Here is a 15,045-nt window from a genome sequence, read left to right as displayed (position 1 = left end):
AAACATTTACGCTATGTGAGGCTATTGCTCTCCATTGTATGCTTTATGGAAGTGTTTCAAAGTGAGGAGAGCAATATAAAATATGTCGTTTGTAATACTTGCTCAATACAGTGAATATAATTAATCACCACCAGCGTTTGGACATCTCTTGCGAGTCCTGTGAGTACGCTCCGTTTAACTACACAGTGACTTTTGAAAGCAAAATGCACAGGCCAGAACTTTCCAGATTACACACTGAGGCCATGCTCTCTTCTGTGTTTAAAAGACTGTTGGTGGAAAATATCCAAAGAGAACATTTGTTTAGAATAGTGCATAAAAAATACAAAAAAAACACAAAACAAACCAAAAAAACCCCCAAAATATAACTAAATAAAAGTCCACCCTTCTACTCAAATTCTGTGTATACTTGTAATGGATCTCCTCAGTGAATAAAAATGAGATTTTGACCTGGAGGATGATGGAATTCTTTTTTCCTCTGGTCTTTGAGCGATTTTCAAAGGCGACTATTGGGAGACTAAAACGAGGGAATTACTTAAAGCGCACTGTGTACTTGGCCGTGTGTAAGAGGTGAGGCGAGAGGATGCTGCTGTGGTTGAGCACGCTGCTAGGTCCACTCGGGATCTGTACAGCTAGCATACCTGATCACTCCCGTTTAATGTTAGTAAGTGTGTGCAGCCTCATAAATGTGGCTATTCAATGCAACAGACTCCATCATGGTGTTAGTGCATGTCATGATGTTATGACTGTTGTAATAATACCTAATACATAATTAATAATCTTAAATCTATGAATGAATGCAGGATACAGAATTTGCTATTGAGTTTGCAGCTCATTTTGAATGATGGTGTCCAGTGTCTTGGATATAATATAAATTGTCACAAGGTTAAGACTGTAAAGGGGTGTGTACACACACACGGCTATTGTGTTACTGCTTTTAGTTTAGGTCAGCTCTCTTTGCATGGTCAACAGCCACTCACTACAACACACAGACTACAAAATACTTAACCACACACACGCACTCATTACTTGCTAGTTCTCTGCACTGACTCCTCCCATTCACAGGCTGCCACACCCCCTGCCACACAGTCACTTTAAACACTGACACTACTCTTATCTAGAAACCATGCAGACTCAGAAGTAGCAGCTATGACTCCATAGCTAGCTACTTCAGTCAATAAGTCAGTGCTTCAATCAGATGTTTGTACCAGATAATAAATATCTGTAATGCTAGTGTCGGTATGTAGCTGCATCAGTACTTGGATATCGGTTCAAAATTTCCACGCACATTATGCTTTACCCAGAGCCCTCAGCTCATCATCTTAGTGGATGTCAATGTCTGAGCTGAGCAGCTTATATACAGACTTTAGAGTTTAGTTTAGATCGCTGTGATCTAATTGGGCAATAAGGGAAGATGAAACTTGACAGTGAGCTGCCACCTTGAAGGCAGACATCAGCCAATCCTGTTGTCCTTTGCTTGAGTCACCAGCCAATTACCAGCTATTTAAATCCTGGGTATTAAAAGAAGCATCAGTTACAGCAGAGTCGCCTCTAATTGAACTTAACCTGATAACACACACGACAGTTTGTTTTGCATTTGCTGACAGTTTGCCTTGCCGTGCCTGAACCAATAATTTACTCCCTGTGATGTGCTGATTTTGATAGACGTGTTTGCATGTGCTGTGTTTATACTCTCGAGGTGATGAGGTGTGTCGTGTCACCTTTCATGTGATATGGTGTAAACTATAATTATTACAGTCAATTTTCTATCCACTTTTTTCCCTCTGCTTGTAGAGTGAGATATATTAGTAGTAATCTCACTAGGCATTTAATAATACATCTATAAAGTGCCAAATGTTCTCTAGTTCCTAAATTCTCAATGCCAAATAATATATTCTAATGCTGGACACTTCTTTAAGGCTTGATATGAGTTTGGATTTATTTTCTGAAGCGAATCTTGTTTGTATTTTATTAATGAATCAGAAATGGTTTTGTATTTAAGGGAATTTAACCAGGGCCATTTCTCTTGAGCTTATTGTGTGTATGAAAGTGTATTGTATTTTCTGAGTGGTATGGATGGAGACTGTGGCTATGCTGCAGCTCCGATAAACAAAGAGAGAGCAGAGAGAGTCAGGCTAAAGCCTTTTTAAATCTCACTAAGGCTGTCTGCGTGATTACTCTGCTGGAACCGGGGATCAAATCAGACAGCTGCGCATCACTCTGCCCATAGCTCTGCTTTTATTTATGTGGGGCTTTATTTTTGTTTTTTCATCTCTTTCTCTTGTTGTGTGCTTTTCTTTCTTTTCTTTTTTTTTTAAACGTGCCATTGGTTTGTGAATACTTCAGCCCCTCCCCATTGATTTGATTGCTATGCACCAATCCAGTATGAAAGCAAACGCCAGTAATAAAAAAAATAAATAAAATCTATAGTCTTCAATTTGTTTTTCTGAATTTGCTTTCTTCCCCAGTACACAGAGCACATATCCTAAAAACATTATACATAAAGCCTTATCTTTTCACCTTTTTTGTCCGTGGCTGAGCCATAGTTCGCAGTGCCGCTCCGCTGCCCCTTTTCATGCATCAGCAGCCTCAGATGTAGAGTTGTTTGTAACTGCCCAGGGGTGCACTAAAAAACTGAACTTCCCTGGTTCAGAGCTTCTATCATTTTTTTATTCTCTTTGTGCTGTTCTCATATTCTCTCTCTCTCTCTCTTTCTCTCTCTCTCTCTCTCCCCACTCCAGGCTCTCCACGCAGTCCCATCAATAAGACCACCCTAACTTTGATCAGTGTGACGAGCTGTGTGATCGGCCTGGTGTACTCCTCTCACCTGTCATGTGGCCTGAACGTGCGTGTGGTCCTTCATGTACCTGAGCACCTCATTGCTGACGGTAACTACATCACTGTTCTGCTGTTTTGGATTGTGCTTCTTATCTTAAATAGGCTGTGCACATGATTATATACCAAGCTTTAAAGTTACTGTTTTTTTTTTAAACCCGAGGCAATTAAAAATGTCAGTTTGGTGAGCAGGACAGCAAAACCCATCAACCACCGTACACCACATGTTCATGTCATGCACCAAGTCACATGAACACGAACACCTTAACCACGTTTATGCGCAATGAGCAGAAGAATACAGTATAAGTCTATTTGTACAGCACTCTAGCATCTGTTGTGTATCCATGCCTTGCTCATGTGTATTTTATGCTTGTCTGTTTTATGTTCATTACCGGTTCCTTTCAAGATTTTGTGAACGCAGAAAATATATTCTGTTGAAATTTTTTGGAAAAAAATGAATAAATAAATAAAACTTTTCACCAAATTTTAATAAAAGTATAAAGGGTAAATATAATAAAAAAAATCTTAACAAAAAATTTAAAAAAATGTACATTTTCTATTTTAATCTTAATTTTAATGTTTACTGATTTTTTCTTATTAATTTTCCATGATCCTGGGTATCTAATCCCTGCCCTCTCTGACTATATTTTAATATTTTTCCTGATATTAAACACATTGACATTTTTTTTATTTCCCACAATGATAAAAGTAACTTATTATTAGTTGATATTCAGTTTTTCCAATAGGATCAAACTAAGCTATCATACAGTTGACATTTAAAAATGTGTTGTGTTACTTTACTTCACATTACATAGTAACATGTTATCATGTTATCTCATATTTTCCAAATGGCGCAATAAAAAGCCTCTTCATCAGGGTTAAACAGCAGTGAGGTTCAGTTAATAGTCTTTGAAATGTCCTTGACAAGAGATAAAGTTGGTTAATCCAAGGCAATGATTTGCTTGATTTTAGTTTAGTTTTTCTCTGTGCTTTTGCTCTGCGCTGTTGTTTCTGATTCATTTTTCAATCTTTTCAAAATCTGTGGTTACACATGGCTTTGTCGTGCTAGCAGGGTCTTCCGTTCTGCTTCTGTCTTGCTGTATTCTGTGTATTTCTAGTAGTGTATCGAACACACACTGGAGACTTCCTTAGGCGTTCTACCCCCTCTTGATATTTGGCATGAACAGTGATTGCAAATTGCTTGTCAAATGTTCTTCGTAGAAACCGTGAAATGTTTCCGCTGTTCATCTGCTACTACTGCTCAAACTGTTTGAATGCTAGAGAGTAAAGAAAACAAACAGCATTACAATTATTCATAGTGTTAGATCTGTGTTAGATCTGACACTGTGTTCTGTGGATGAAACAATAAAAGTGATATTTTTGACTCTTTTTGAGAAAAAAGTATGTGACTGAAATTCTGGTACATCCCTAAGATCTTTATCTTTAAACATTTTACACAGTTAGTGCTGTGATAGAACTACAGTGATGTGGATTATGGTTAATAATCATGAGACCTGGTTTTTATACATCTGCTGTGTGATCAGTTTTAAACCCAGAAATACTAAAAATGTTCCAGCAGATTATTTCAGTTATTTCATATGTCTATGTGAATTGATGTGACACTTACTCTGTAATGCACAAGTGGAAATGCCACTCTGTCTATGAGTTTCTCATCTGATGGTCCAGCAGCTGTGCCGAGAGAGCATCAAAGCATATACAGGTCAGGTCACGTAGACGTACACACACAGTTTTGAACAATAAACCCTTCCAGCACTTTTACCCCAAGGACTCTGTGTATGGGTTTTGGACCTTGATCGTGCTTGTGTGCTTGGATGTGTTTGTTAATGAATTTTAATGTGACACCTGCAGTTTAAAAGTACAAGCCAGTCCCTTCCCTCCTCTGCCCTTGCTGATTCTTTGCTGCTTTTCTCCTCCTTGTTTCAAATCGGACAGCTGCAAATTCCAAGATATCATGCGCAACCTTTTAAAAAGCAGAGGAGTCTGCTGCTGTATGGATATATGAGTATAGGTGAAGTTTAGGTGAATGTCTAGTGTAGATGAACGTCTGGATGAGGAGAATGTACCGTTCACCTTTTGAGTCATTAAATTAGAGTTGTAAATGTCTTTAGAACATTGTGTGGCAATGCTTAATGTCAAGGAAAAGAAAAAAAAAATGTGGAAGAAAACTAAGTGTGATCCAGTGATGTGGTCTTGGCTTTTTTAAGATTATGAGGAATTAAATGTGGCAGCAGAGTCATAGCCCTTAGCTTCAGCTGCCTCAAAAATTTATTGCAGCCATGGATGTGGATTTCCACTTTTTGGAAAGTTAAGATTTTTAAATGTTTAAAAGATACAGGCAATTTAATATCCAACAATTTTTTTGGCCATTTAGTTGCTGTAAATAAGAAAATAAACACAAAATGGGAAAAAAAAATAATTTCTATTTTCTTTCTTTATATGCTGTAATGAATATCTTGTTTATAGACAGAACAGTAATCGTCTTATTGTTTTAATCTTATATTGTACATATAACAATACCATTTATTATAATATTCAATTAAATGTATTTGTATAGCGCTTTTAACAATTGTCTCAAAGCAGCTTTACAGAAGTTTGGAAAACATTGCATAAAAGTTTTAAAGTTTAACGTTAAGTTACTATTTACCCCTAGGGTTGGGATTTAGTTTGCACACACTTGACAAGCACACCCATATGTACTTTCTGAACATCCCTTTCCATCTGTAGTTTCCCTTTCTGTTATAATGCTCTCCACTCTTCTGGGAAGGATTTCCACTAGATGTTGGATTGTGGCTGTGGAGATTTGTGGTCATTCTGCTGCAAAAGCATTAGTGAGATCAGACACTGATGTTGGTGTGGAGGTCTGGGGTGCAGTCAGTGTTCCAGTTCATCCCAAAGGTGTTCAATGGGGGTAAGGTTAAGGCTCTGTGTTGGACATTAGAGTTGTCTTCATGTCTTTGCGTTCCTCACTTTGTGCATAGTGGCATTGTCATGCTTAGTTCCAGTACTGGGAAATTGTAATGACATTCTATGCTATTGCATGCCTGTGTTTGTTTCCAAGTTAAGTTAAGTAGCCTTTATTTGTCCCATATACAATACTGCACAGTGAAATTCTTTCTTCCTTGGAGGGTTGGGGTCAGAGCACAGGGTCAGCTATGATGCAGCGCCCCTGAAGCAAGGTTGGGGGCCTTGATTGGCGGTGTCAGAGCTTGAATCTTCCGATCAACAACTCAGAGCCTTAACCACTTGAGCTACCACCTCCCCCAGTTTAGAGTTTGGGGAAGAGCTAGATATGGGTGCGATGGTTAGATATCCACAAACATTTGGTTATATTGTGTATTTTATATACGGTAGTTATGTACTTGTCTTATGTTTAGGCTTGTTTATCTGTGGAGGTAACTTACAGATTATTAAAAATTAAACATTAAGAGCATGTGATATAGTGCAATGTCCCATAATACAGCAGATATAAATGTTCAGGAGTGCAAAGGCATATACACATTTGAAGAGATTTCAAAGTGTTTATTAGTTTATTAGACAAAAGTGCATCGCAGGTTATTATACTTAAGCTGCTCAGGTACCTAAAACACAGCAGTTGTATGAGGCATTCCTTCACTGAATGGTATTTTACTTCACAGGAATTCATTCCTGTACACTTTTTCATTAACCTTGACACTGTTTCACAGTTTGACCTGTCATCCAGCACCGAACAGAGTAGAAATATGCATTATACTTAAGTAAGCTTTAACTATTGTAATAAAAATCTACACAACTGGTTTCTAATGCAGGAATTTTTACATTCTGGGTATAGTATACAGTAACACTATTCCTCTTGATGCATATTATACTACAGTGTTGTACTACAATGAAAATAATACCAAAGATATGTTATTAACATGAGACGTGTAGTCCTTGTTCTCCTGATGTTTTAGGAAGTTAAAAAAAAGATTTCTCTACTGATCTGTACAGTATCATGTGTTCATTCTCATGGTCCAGGGTGTGGTTCTCTCTGCAGGTTCCAGGTTTGTCCTGTTACAGGGCAGTCAGCTGGATGCCTCCGATTGGCTCAACCCTGCTCAGGTGCTGCTCTACTATCAGCAGAATGCCAGCGGGCCGTGGCTTAGTGAGCTGTGTGGTCGGCGCCTTGTTGACCCCTGCGAACACCAGTGTGATCCTGACACAGGTACACACACACACACACACACACCACCCTTCAAATATCACAAACCAGTGGCTATAACCATAGTGAACCAGTCTTTTTTTTATTCCAAGACATATGAAGTATTGCAAAAAAAAGTCAGTGTTATTACCTAGCTTGTGCTTTATTAATGCTTGATTTTTCATAAAGGCAAAGAAAGGTTGCCCAGTTTATGAAGTGTGTAAAATAATTCCATTTCAGTATAATATAAAATATAATAATGGCCAAGAGTCCAAGAACCTTAACAAAATATTGATGGTAATAGTGTCAGGTTTGTATTAATGATACAATACAATACAGTACAGTTTCTATAGTAACAGCTAATTGCACATATTCCAAGACTTTGGATCAGTCAGAGGTAAAGCTGTTCAGTTTTTAGGACAAAGGACTTCTCAGTAAAACGATTAGCTACAATTTTCAGTGTTATTATTACATGTAAGGGAAAAGGAAGCTGTTTTAATAGGAACTAACTTGTTTCCCAGGGAATCCATAATGCTGTAAGTAACGAGGGTCAAAGTCATTTTCTAGAACAGTCTGTAACTTCAGGGGATATCCTGATTTTCCCTTTCTGCTCTTTCCTTTTTATTTGTAACTGTTTTTGTATTGGACTTATTATATACTCAATTGAACAAGCACGATTTGCTTGTTTGTTGAAAATGCGTTTTTCGTAATTAGTCATAGGAACCTCTCAGCAGGTTCTGAGTGTAGAAACACGCTTAATCAGCAAAGACCTGAGCTGAGCAGTAGTCACCCTGTCAGAGATAATCAGTGTCTTTTGGCAGCACAAGTTATGAGCTAGATCCCTTAAGGAAAGGAGATAAAAGAGAGACCCACTAATTTAGCTGAAAATCGTCATGTACAGTATTAGGGAGTGAATACTAAATTAAGAGGTTTTCTATCCTGCATCTCAGAATTTGTATTATTCTCAAAGGTGCAACCAACATTTAAATGAAAATCAGGTCAGGAAATCATTTGTGCTTTCATAAAGCACAAATCTGTTTGTGTTAATTGTATATTTTAATACGAGAGAAATGTTTTCCTGCCTCCATTATAGGATTTTAATGAAGACTTATTTGATTTTTTTTTCAGTAGCGTCATATTTATTCCAGTTTATAGGTTTGTTCATTTTAATGACCAGAACTGTTGACAAAATTGTTTTATAGACATGACTCTAATAATCCTTAACTGAGCTACAGTAAATTCCATCACAACCATTCCATTGCACCTCTGGAAAAGAAAAAAAAAGTTTCCTCTCGTGTTTGCATCTCTAATACAAAGCAGCTACCGTCTCTAGCGAACGTTGAATGGCGAATTCGCCAAGCCTAAATGAATCACAAGTTAGGCCAGTGGGAACACAGCCTTGGTTTTCTAGTAAATGAAATCTAACAGATGAGGCCTTGGCACTGCTTCGCTTCAGTAATTGCATTGTGCTTTCGGTATGCCACATTCTTAATGAAAGCCTTGGTAAGAGCCGGGCCACAGGATCAGAGGGTGGATATCTGTAATGGAGGAGGTGGAAGCTGTACGACAGCCTCAATCAAAGCAGTGGGAGAAGATACTGATGAAAACGTGGATGGGAAGCGACAGTATCTGAGGTTTCTAAGCACATTAGAGAGAGAGAGAGAGAGAGCATGCGACAGATGCAGACATTTATTGAACAGGAACACAGCACACGGTGCACACGGCTACCTGATCCGTGCACTACAGTTCAATTGATTAATGGAGCTCTTTGAGGTCAGGGAGAGAGAGGGAATTATCGTGGCTTTAGGACCTAAAACTTTAAACATTAACAGGTAATAGAACACAACCAGCCTTTTCCACACAAATCCAATAGCTCTGATAGCTTTCTGGCAAGTGCAAGTTTAAATACTGCACAGAAGTCAGTGGTGTTGTATTTAAGGTTATTCCCATAGCAATCCTGCTTATTCTGCTCAAAAAGCATTTTTTTTATGTTCAGAGTCAATATTTCATTGACCTGTGTATTTTGTGCAGTGCTGTGTCAAGTAAATAATCTGGCAATTCACTGCAAGCAACAAAACAAAAAAAAGCATTGTCCGAGTCTAGAAACTTAGCTAAATAAGTGCACTTTAAAATGTGACAATGCTGTGAGAGGCTTCATTACATTACAGATGCCATTTCTCTAGAAAATAGCAAAATGAATGGATCTTCACAAGAAAACACACTAGGCTTTTCTCACATTTTAGTTTTCTGTCTGACTAGAAATCCTGGGGTGGAGGAGTCACTGTGCTTTATGTATTATATAAACAAAAAACAAAACAGACACTTGGATAGCTGATATTATGTGAGTTTATAGTGGTTTATGTGACAAATTTAAAATAAATAGTCAAGCAAATGATGAAAAATTCTAAACAGAATGATTATCCCTGAGGGAGCAATGCACTGATGTAGCTGTTTGCTCACTGTTTTTGTTCTGCTTCATTTTCATTGTATGTTTTATTTCTGATATGAACACATTAGTGAAGAATATTATTGTGGCTTAAATGAAATGGGAGATGCATGGGCTCTGTTAGCATCATGTCAAAGAAACTCAGCCATGGCCTGCTTCCTGAGCCTCTGAAATGAGAACTTAATGAAAGTTAATGCGAGTTATTATTTTTCGGAACTTTTTATTATTATCATCATCATTTTTTATCACATGTAGGCACTTTACAGATCTTTTAAGGATGTGTGCCGGTTTAAGCCAAAGCTGTGAAAACAGGATAAGGTTATATCTCACTCAGCAGTCAGGATGTCTCCTTCTGTGTAGGCTGGATTTCACCATGTGTTGGTGGATTTCAGGCTTTAAAAAAAAAATTGTATAGGATATTTTTGCATTCGGCTTTGAAGCTTTCTTAACTTTTCAGCATGAGTCAGAGCTTGTCCATTAAGACCTACAGTCTGGAGTTCAGTCAGCTACATCTAAAATGATCAGCCTTTAACACTTCATCATAGAACCACTGACTCAAATCCACTGTTCACATGCGTAATATGAATTTTAAGGCTGTTTAAATAGGAATAATACAGCTCTGGATTTGACACAATACATCACACACTTTATTTGTCACACCTACTTGAACTGTTGAAGAATCTCTGTGTAGAGGTGTGTAACTCTTAAGGTTTGAAAGTTAACTTTTTTATGCAATCTCACATTTCAGCAGCTTTTAAAATCAGCAGCTCAGTTTATTTTTTCTTGATCATCTTTGTGTATCTGCATCATGAACTCATACAAAGCTGCAGTGACCATGAGCTCTAAAGAAAATTAGTAAATCACTTAGATTTTTATATTCAGTCCCATCAGCATATGCAGAATAGTTGTAGCATTTGTGTCTTTGCTAGCACTCGCCGTGGTGATATGGGAGACAGATGAACATTATGCAATTTTTGCTTACTCAACTAAACCAGTGGTGAAGATGAACACAAATTAAATTACTGAAATAACCAACTGACTGGAAGGGAAAGGGATATAGAGCTTACATATATTTGTGAAGTAAAGAGCCTTAGTTTAAAAAAAATCCTGGCAGATTAAATAGCATGGTGAAAATCAGGTATGCTAATATAATAACTCCATCAGAAACAGGTTTAAAGCATAATACTGCAAATCAGTGAACTGTATACATGAGTATACTATATTGCTATAGTAATACAAGCTACACTTTTATACCTATATTTTTTTTTTTAACTATCACACCCATGTGTTGCTGTCCCAGGATGTTGCTTACCAACCTGGAATCCCACAATTGTCTAGACTTTCTATGCATACTGTTGCACTGCAGTTTCCTGTCACTGGAAACAAGAGGCCCAAACCTGATCCAGCATGACAATGCCCCTGTGCACAAAGCGAGAAGCATGAAGACATGAAGGATTGTCTGTTCTGAAGACTTTACAGCTCAGGAAAACTTTCCAAAGCACTGTGGCTCTTATGAAGTTCTAACACTAGAGACTACTTCTATAAATGTTTCCAAACAAGCACGTTTCGTTTTAATGTTTTGTTATTACTAGTTTTATTTTTTATTTTATTAGTACTTTGTTTATAAGGAGTGTCTGCTATACACGTCTCTGTGTAAGAGCTGCTACCATAGAAACAATGAAGTATTAAAAACAGCACATTACTATTAACCTGTTTTGTATGTATTACAACTGGAAGCACTCTGAGCCGTGCAGTTAGACCAAAATAATGCACACCTTCAGACTACTGGTTCAATATTTCAGCTGTACTAGGGTATAATATTAACATTTTTTGTCAAAGTCTGTGTATGGATGCTCAGATTTAAAAGAAAAGCAAAACAGTTAATAAACAATAAATAATTCACACCACAGCTGTTTCAACATTATTATCAACATGAAATGGAAAGCACCTTTTTTTTAATGTAATCTTATACACACAGCTGGTTGCTTATGATATTCCCAAACATTTCTGCAGTTAAATAATAATATAATATAATATAATATAATATAATATAATATAATATAATATAATATAATATAATATAATATAATATAATATAATATAATATAATATAGAATTTAGACAATAATAATTGTCTTATTGTTTATGCTTTTAGAATGAATTGAGCAGTGTCTAGACTTCTAGTGGTAAAATGTTAGGCTTTTGTGCAGCCATTAGACTGGCTTGTCTCTGGTTACGAGTAAAAGAAGATCAGATATTTTTGTCCATCAGGTTCATGTTGTAAAGTGAATTGAAAATAGAAGGTAAAATGATGCTGCCTGCTTCACTCTTTGATATTTGAAATATCACATATTTGAAATCTCATTTATTTGGTCATTCCACGATTCAGAGTGCATCCTTATCAGTCCTGTACCAACAAATCACAACTGACACACTTACACTGTGACCTGACAAAACAGATTAGTGTCAGTCTGAGTGACTGGGAGGGTGGGACACATCTGCAGTGCTGATTAACAAGCCGATGGCCCTGTATACATCAAATACAGCAGCAGCACTCAGAGACTATCTACAGCACACTTCATAGCATCACAACCGGTACACTTATGCTGTACTGCACACTAAAGCCACTTTTACAGCATTTAAGTACATGTTTTGCAGCAGTGTTGGCTTGTTAAATTGTTCTTACAGAACACTGTAAGCTTTTGGAAAAGGTCATGCTTTTGAAAGTGCATGCTGGGAGAATAGTAGAAAACAGTTCTTTCATGATTTCAACAAATTCCAGTAAGCACAGTTAGATATTTATTTTTTCTCTGCTTGTATCATTAAAAAAAATAATAATAATAATTCAAATTTCTAGACCTGATGGTCTTAAATAGAAAGAAAAGTGAGCGGTTCCACCATTTTAGGTGAAGGGAGCAGTAATAATATAAGCTGTGCAGTCAGAAACTGCTTGCTGTGACAGAAAAAATATTTGAGTATATTTAATCGCTTTCTAATTTTCATCACTGTAAAATTATTTGTAAAATGTGACACTTCGTTAAAGGCTTACTTAATAATAAGTAAGCCTTTTTAAGTTTGTGAGCTCAATATACAGTGCTAGATTTTATTTTGCATTAATTAACTCAAAACTTTCTCTATTTGCCGTGATGGAAATATGTGAACACGCATCAAGGGGAAAGGGGGCGGGGTTTCTAGATGACATGGGTCAGAGAGTGCAAATCACCTGGAGATTCAAAACTAGATTCACTATACTAGATCTCAGATTTGAATCACCAATATACAATGTAATCAAGGAGTAACCTCAAAGCACATGCTGGCAATCAAACTACCAGAGACAAGACACGGGTGGAAAAAAGACCAGAATCTAAACAAGCACTAGTGGAGACATAAACAAGCACAGAACAATGCGGAAGTGCTGAATGTCTTGAATTGCAGCTCGAATTCACAATCATTATGGTTGAAACGTACAGTAATAAAATACAATCAGAGTAAACATCACTTGGCATCATGGCAGGATAAACCGATCAGGCATAACATTATGAGCAGTGACAGATGAAGTGAATAAGGCTGATTAAGTCCTCATCATGGCACCTGTTAGTGGGTGGGATATATTAGGCAGCAAGTGAACATTTTGTCCTCAAAGTTGATGTTAGAAGCAGGAAAAATGGGCAAGCGTAAGGATTTGAGTGAGTTTGATGAGGGGCCAAATTGTGGTGGCTAGACCACTGGATCAGAGGATCTCCAAAACTGCAGCTCTTGTGGGGTGTTCCCAGTCTGCAGTGGTCAGTATCTATCAAAAGTGGTCCAAGGAAGGAACAGTGATGAACCGGTGACAGGGTCATGGGCGGCCAAGGCTTATTGATGCACGTGGGGAGCGAAGGCTGGCCCGTGTTATCCGATCCAACAGACCAGCTACTGTTGCTCAAACTGCTGAAGAAGTTAATGCTGGTTCTGATAGAAAGGTGTCAGAATACACAGTGCATGATGGGTCAGGGCTGTTTTGGCAACAAAAGGGGGAACAACACAATATTAGGCAGGTGGTCATAATGTTATGCCTGATTGGTGTATAGTTGTGTATGGATAATTAAATCATATTATTCTGCTTTACTCTGCACATTGTTTATATTTCCTGCTCTAGCACAGAACATGTAAACTGCCTGGATAATTAGCTAGCTTTGGCAGGCTAGTCAAAGCAGCCCTGAACAAGTTTTGAACTATACAATAACACACACTTATTGAAGTTGGTATTTGATTTTGATCCCTTCAAACAACAAGAAACAATAATAATATGAGCTGCAACAGTAATTGCGAGATTTTACAGTCAGGTTTCTCTACAAATAATCAAAGCTGAGTGTGGCTCTGATGTCTGTCCTCGAGCAGCCTGGACAAGCAATCAGACAGTTTAATGAATGCAGCAGGGACTTCAGTAGAGTATAGGGTATTTACATTTTGCAGTAGGTGAACATCAGAAATTATGCTAAGGCTTTTATCCGCAAAGCTAGCAATGAGTGCAGCGTGTCTGCTTCTCTCGAACCGATCCTGACTGAATGTGAATGAGTGTCCATGTGAATGAATGGCCGTGTGCATTGCTAGTGACATGTTATACAGGTCATTAATGAGGAATAGGGCTTTGTGAGATTTAGGTAAGATCACGCTAAAGCCTCCATTACAATCCTGCCTGATCCCCTGTGGAGCAACACTGCAATTATAGAGTGCTGCATTAGTATTAACTGAATTATTATGTTGTGGATGTCACCTGCTGGTAGCACACTTTAAATCTGCGCTTCATTTTCACAGGTGAATGCCAGTGTTTTGACGGATATATGAAAGACCCTGTGCACAAGCATCTCTGCATACGCAATGAATGGGGACCAAATCAGGGGTGAGTAAGCTGAATTTAAAATCACTTCATTTTATTCCGTTGTATATCTTGGACATGATAGTCAGTAAAGGATGAACAACCTCACAGAAAAACATTCACCCGTAAACCCAGAGATCATGAGTCCCCGAATTATGAATTATCTCTCTGTCCTGTCAATCACAGGGACACAAGCCAATCACAGGGTGAGCTCGTGTGTGTGGAAGAGGGTAGATAGCGATTTCTTCTGAGTGTGTTGCACAGCATTAGCAACAGTCCAAAAAGAAGCATTTGTTTTTCACCCTCCTCATGCTGGAGTAGTTGTATAACCAATTTGTGGAAAAAAGGGGCAAAAATGAACATTAATAACAGAAGCCGTTTTTCATTTCGTATACCATTCTCTCTCTCTCTCTCTCTCTCTCTCTCTCTAATTTTGGAATTTTTCCTAAACATATAAAACCATAATGAACTGCTCTGCTAAATAAGCCATGGGCTATTATGCAAATAGGTATCTAGAAAAGGGATTTCTATAGCGTGCTTGCTTGTTATCACTTTAAATTCCCTCACTTGCACACCCATAACAAGTCGTCTTAGATATGCTAAAAAAAAAAAGATATAACAGGAACAGTCTTCAAGATGAGAGTCTTACAAGCCATTAAACAGATGGCATCCTGTTCCTAAGTCAGCTTCATTTGCAGAACTATAACATCGCAAGTGAACTCTTAGATCGTA

General features: G+C 37.7%; 1 protein-coding gene across 5 annotated transcripts in view; it reads left to right on the top strand.

Annotated features, from left to right (window-relative positions):
* astn1 (astrotactin 1) overlaps nt 1–15,045 on the top strand; it is a 223,908-nt gene that overhangs the window by 82,737 nt on the left and 126,126 nt on the right. For all 5 annotated transcript variants that reach the window (XM_058395830.1, XM_058395827.1, XM_058395829.1 and 2 more), the window contains 3 exons: nt 2,739–2,885; nt 6,866–7,033; nt 14,253–14,337. In XM_058395830.1, coding sequence (XP_058251813.1) covers nt 2,739–2,885; nt 6,866–7,033; nt 14,253–14,337 — 400 coding nt within the window. The remainder of the gene's footprint in view (nt 1–2,738; nt 2,886–6,865; nt 7,034–14,252; nt 14,338–15,045) is intronic.

This window comes from Hemibagrus wyckioides, linkage group LG07, assembly GCF_019097595.1.
Source record: "Hemibagrus wyckioides isolate EC202008001 linkage group LG07, SWU_Hwy_1.0, whole genome shotgun sequence".
Taxonomy (NCBI): Eukaryota; Metazoa; Chordata; class Actinopteri; order Siluriformes; family Bagridae; genus Hemibagrus; species Hemibagrus wyckioides.
This window is presented reverse-complemented; position numbering and strand designations above follow the sequence as displayed.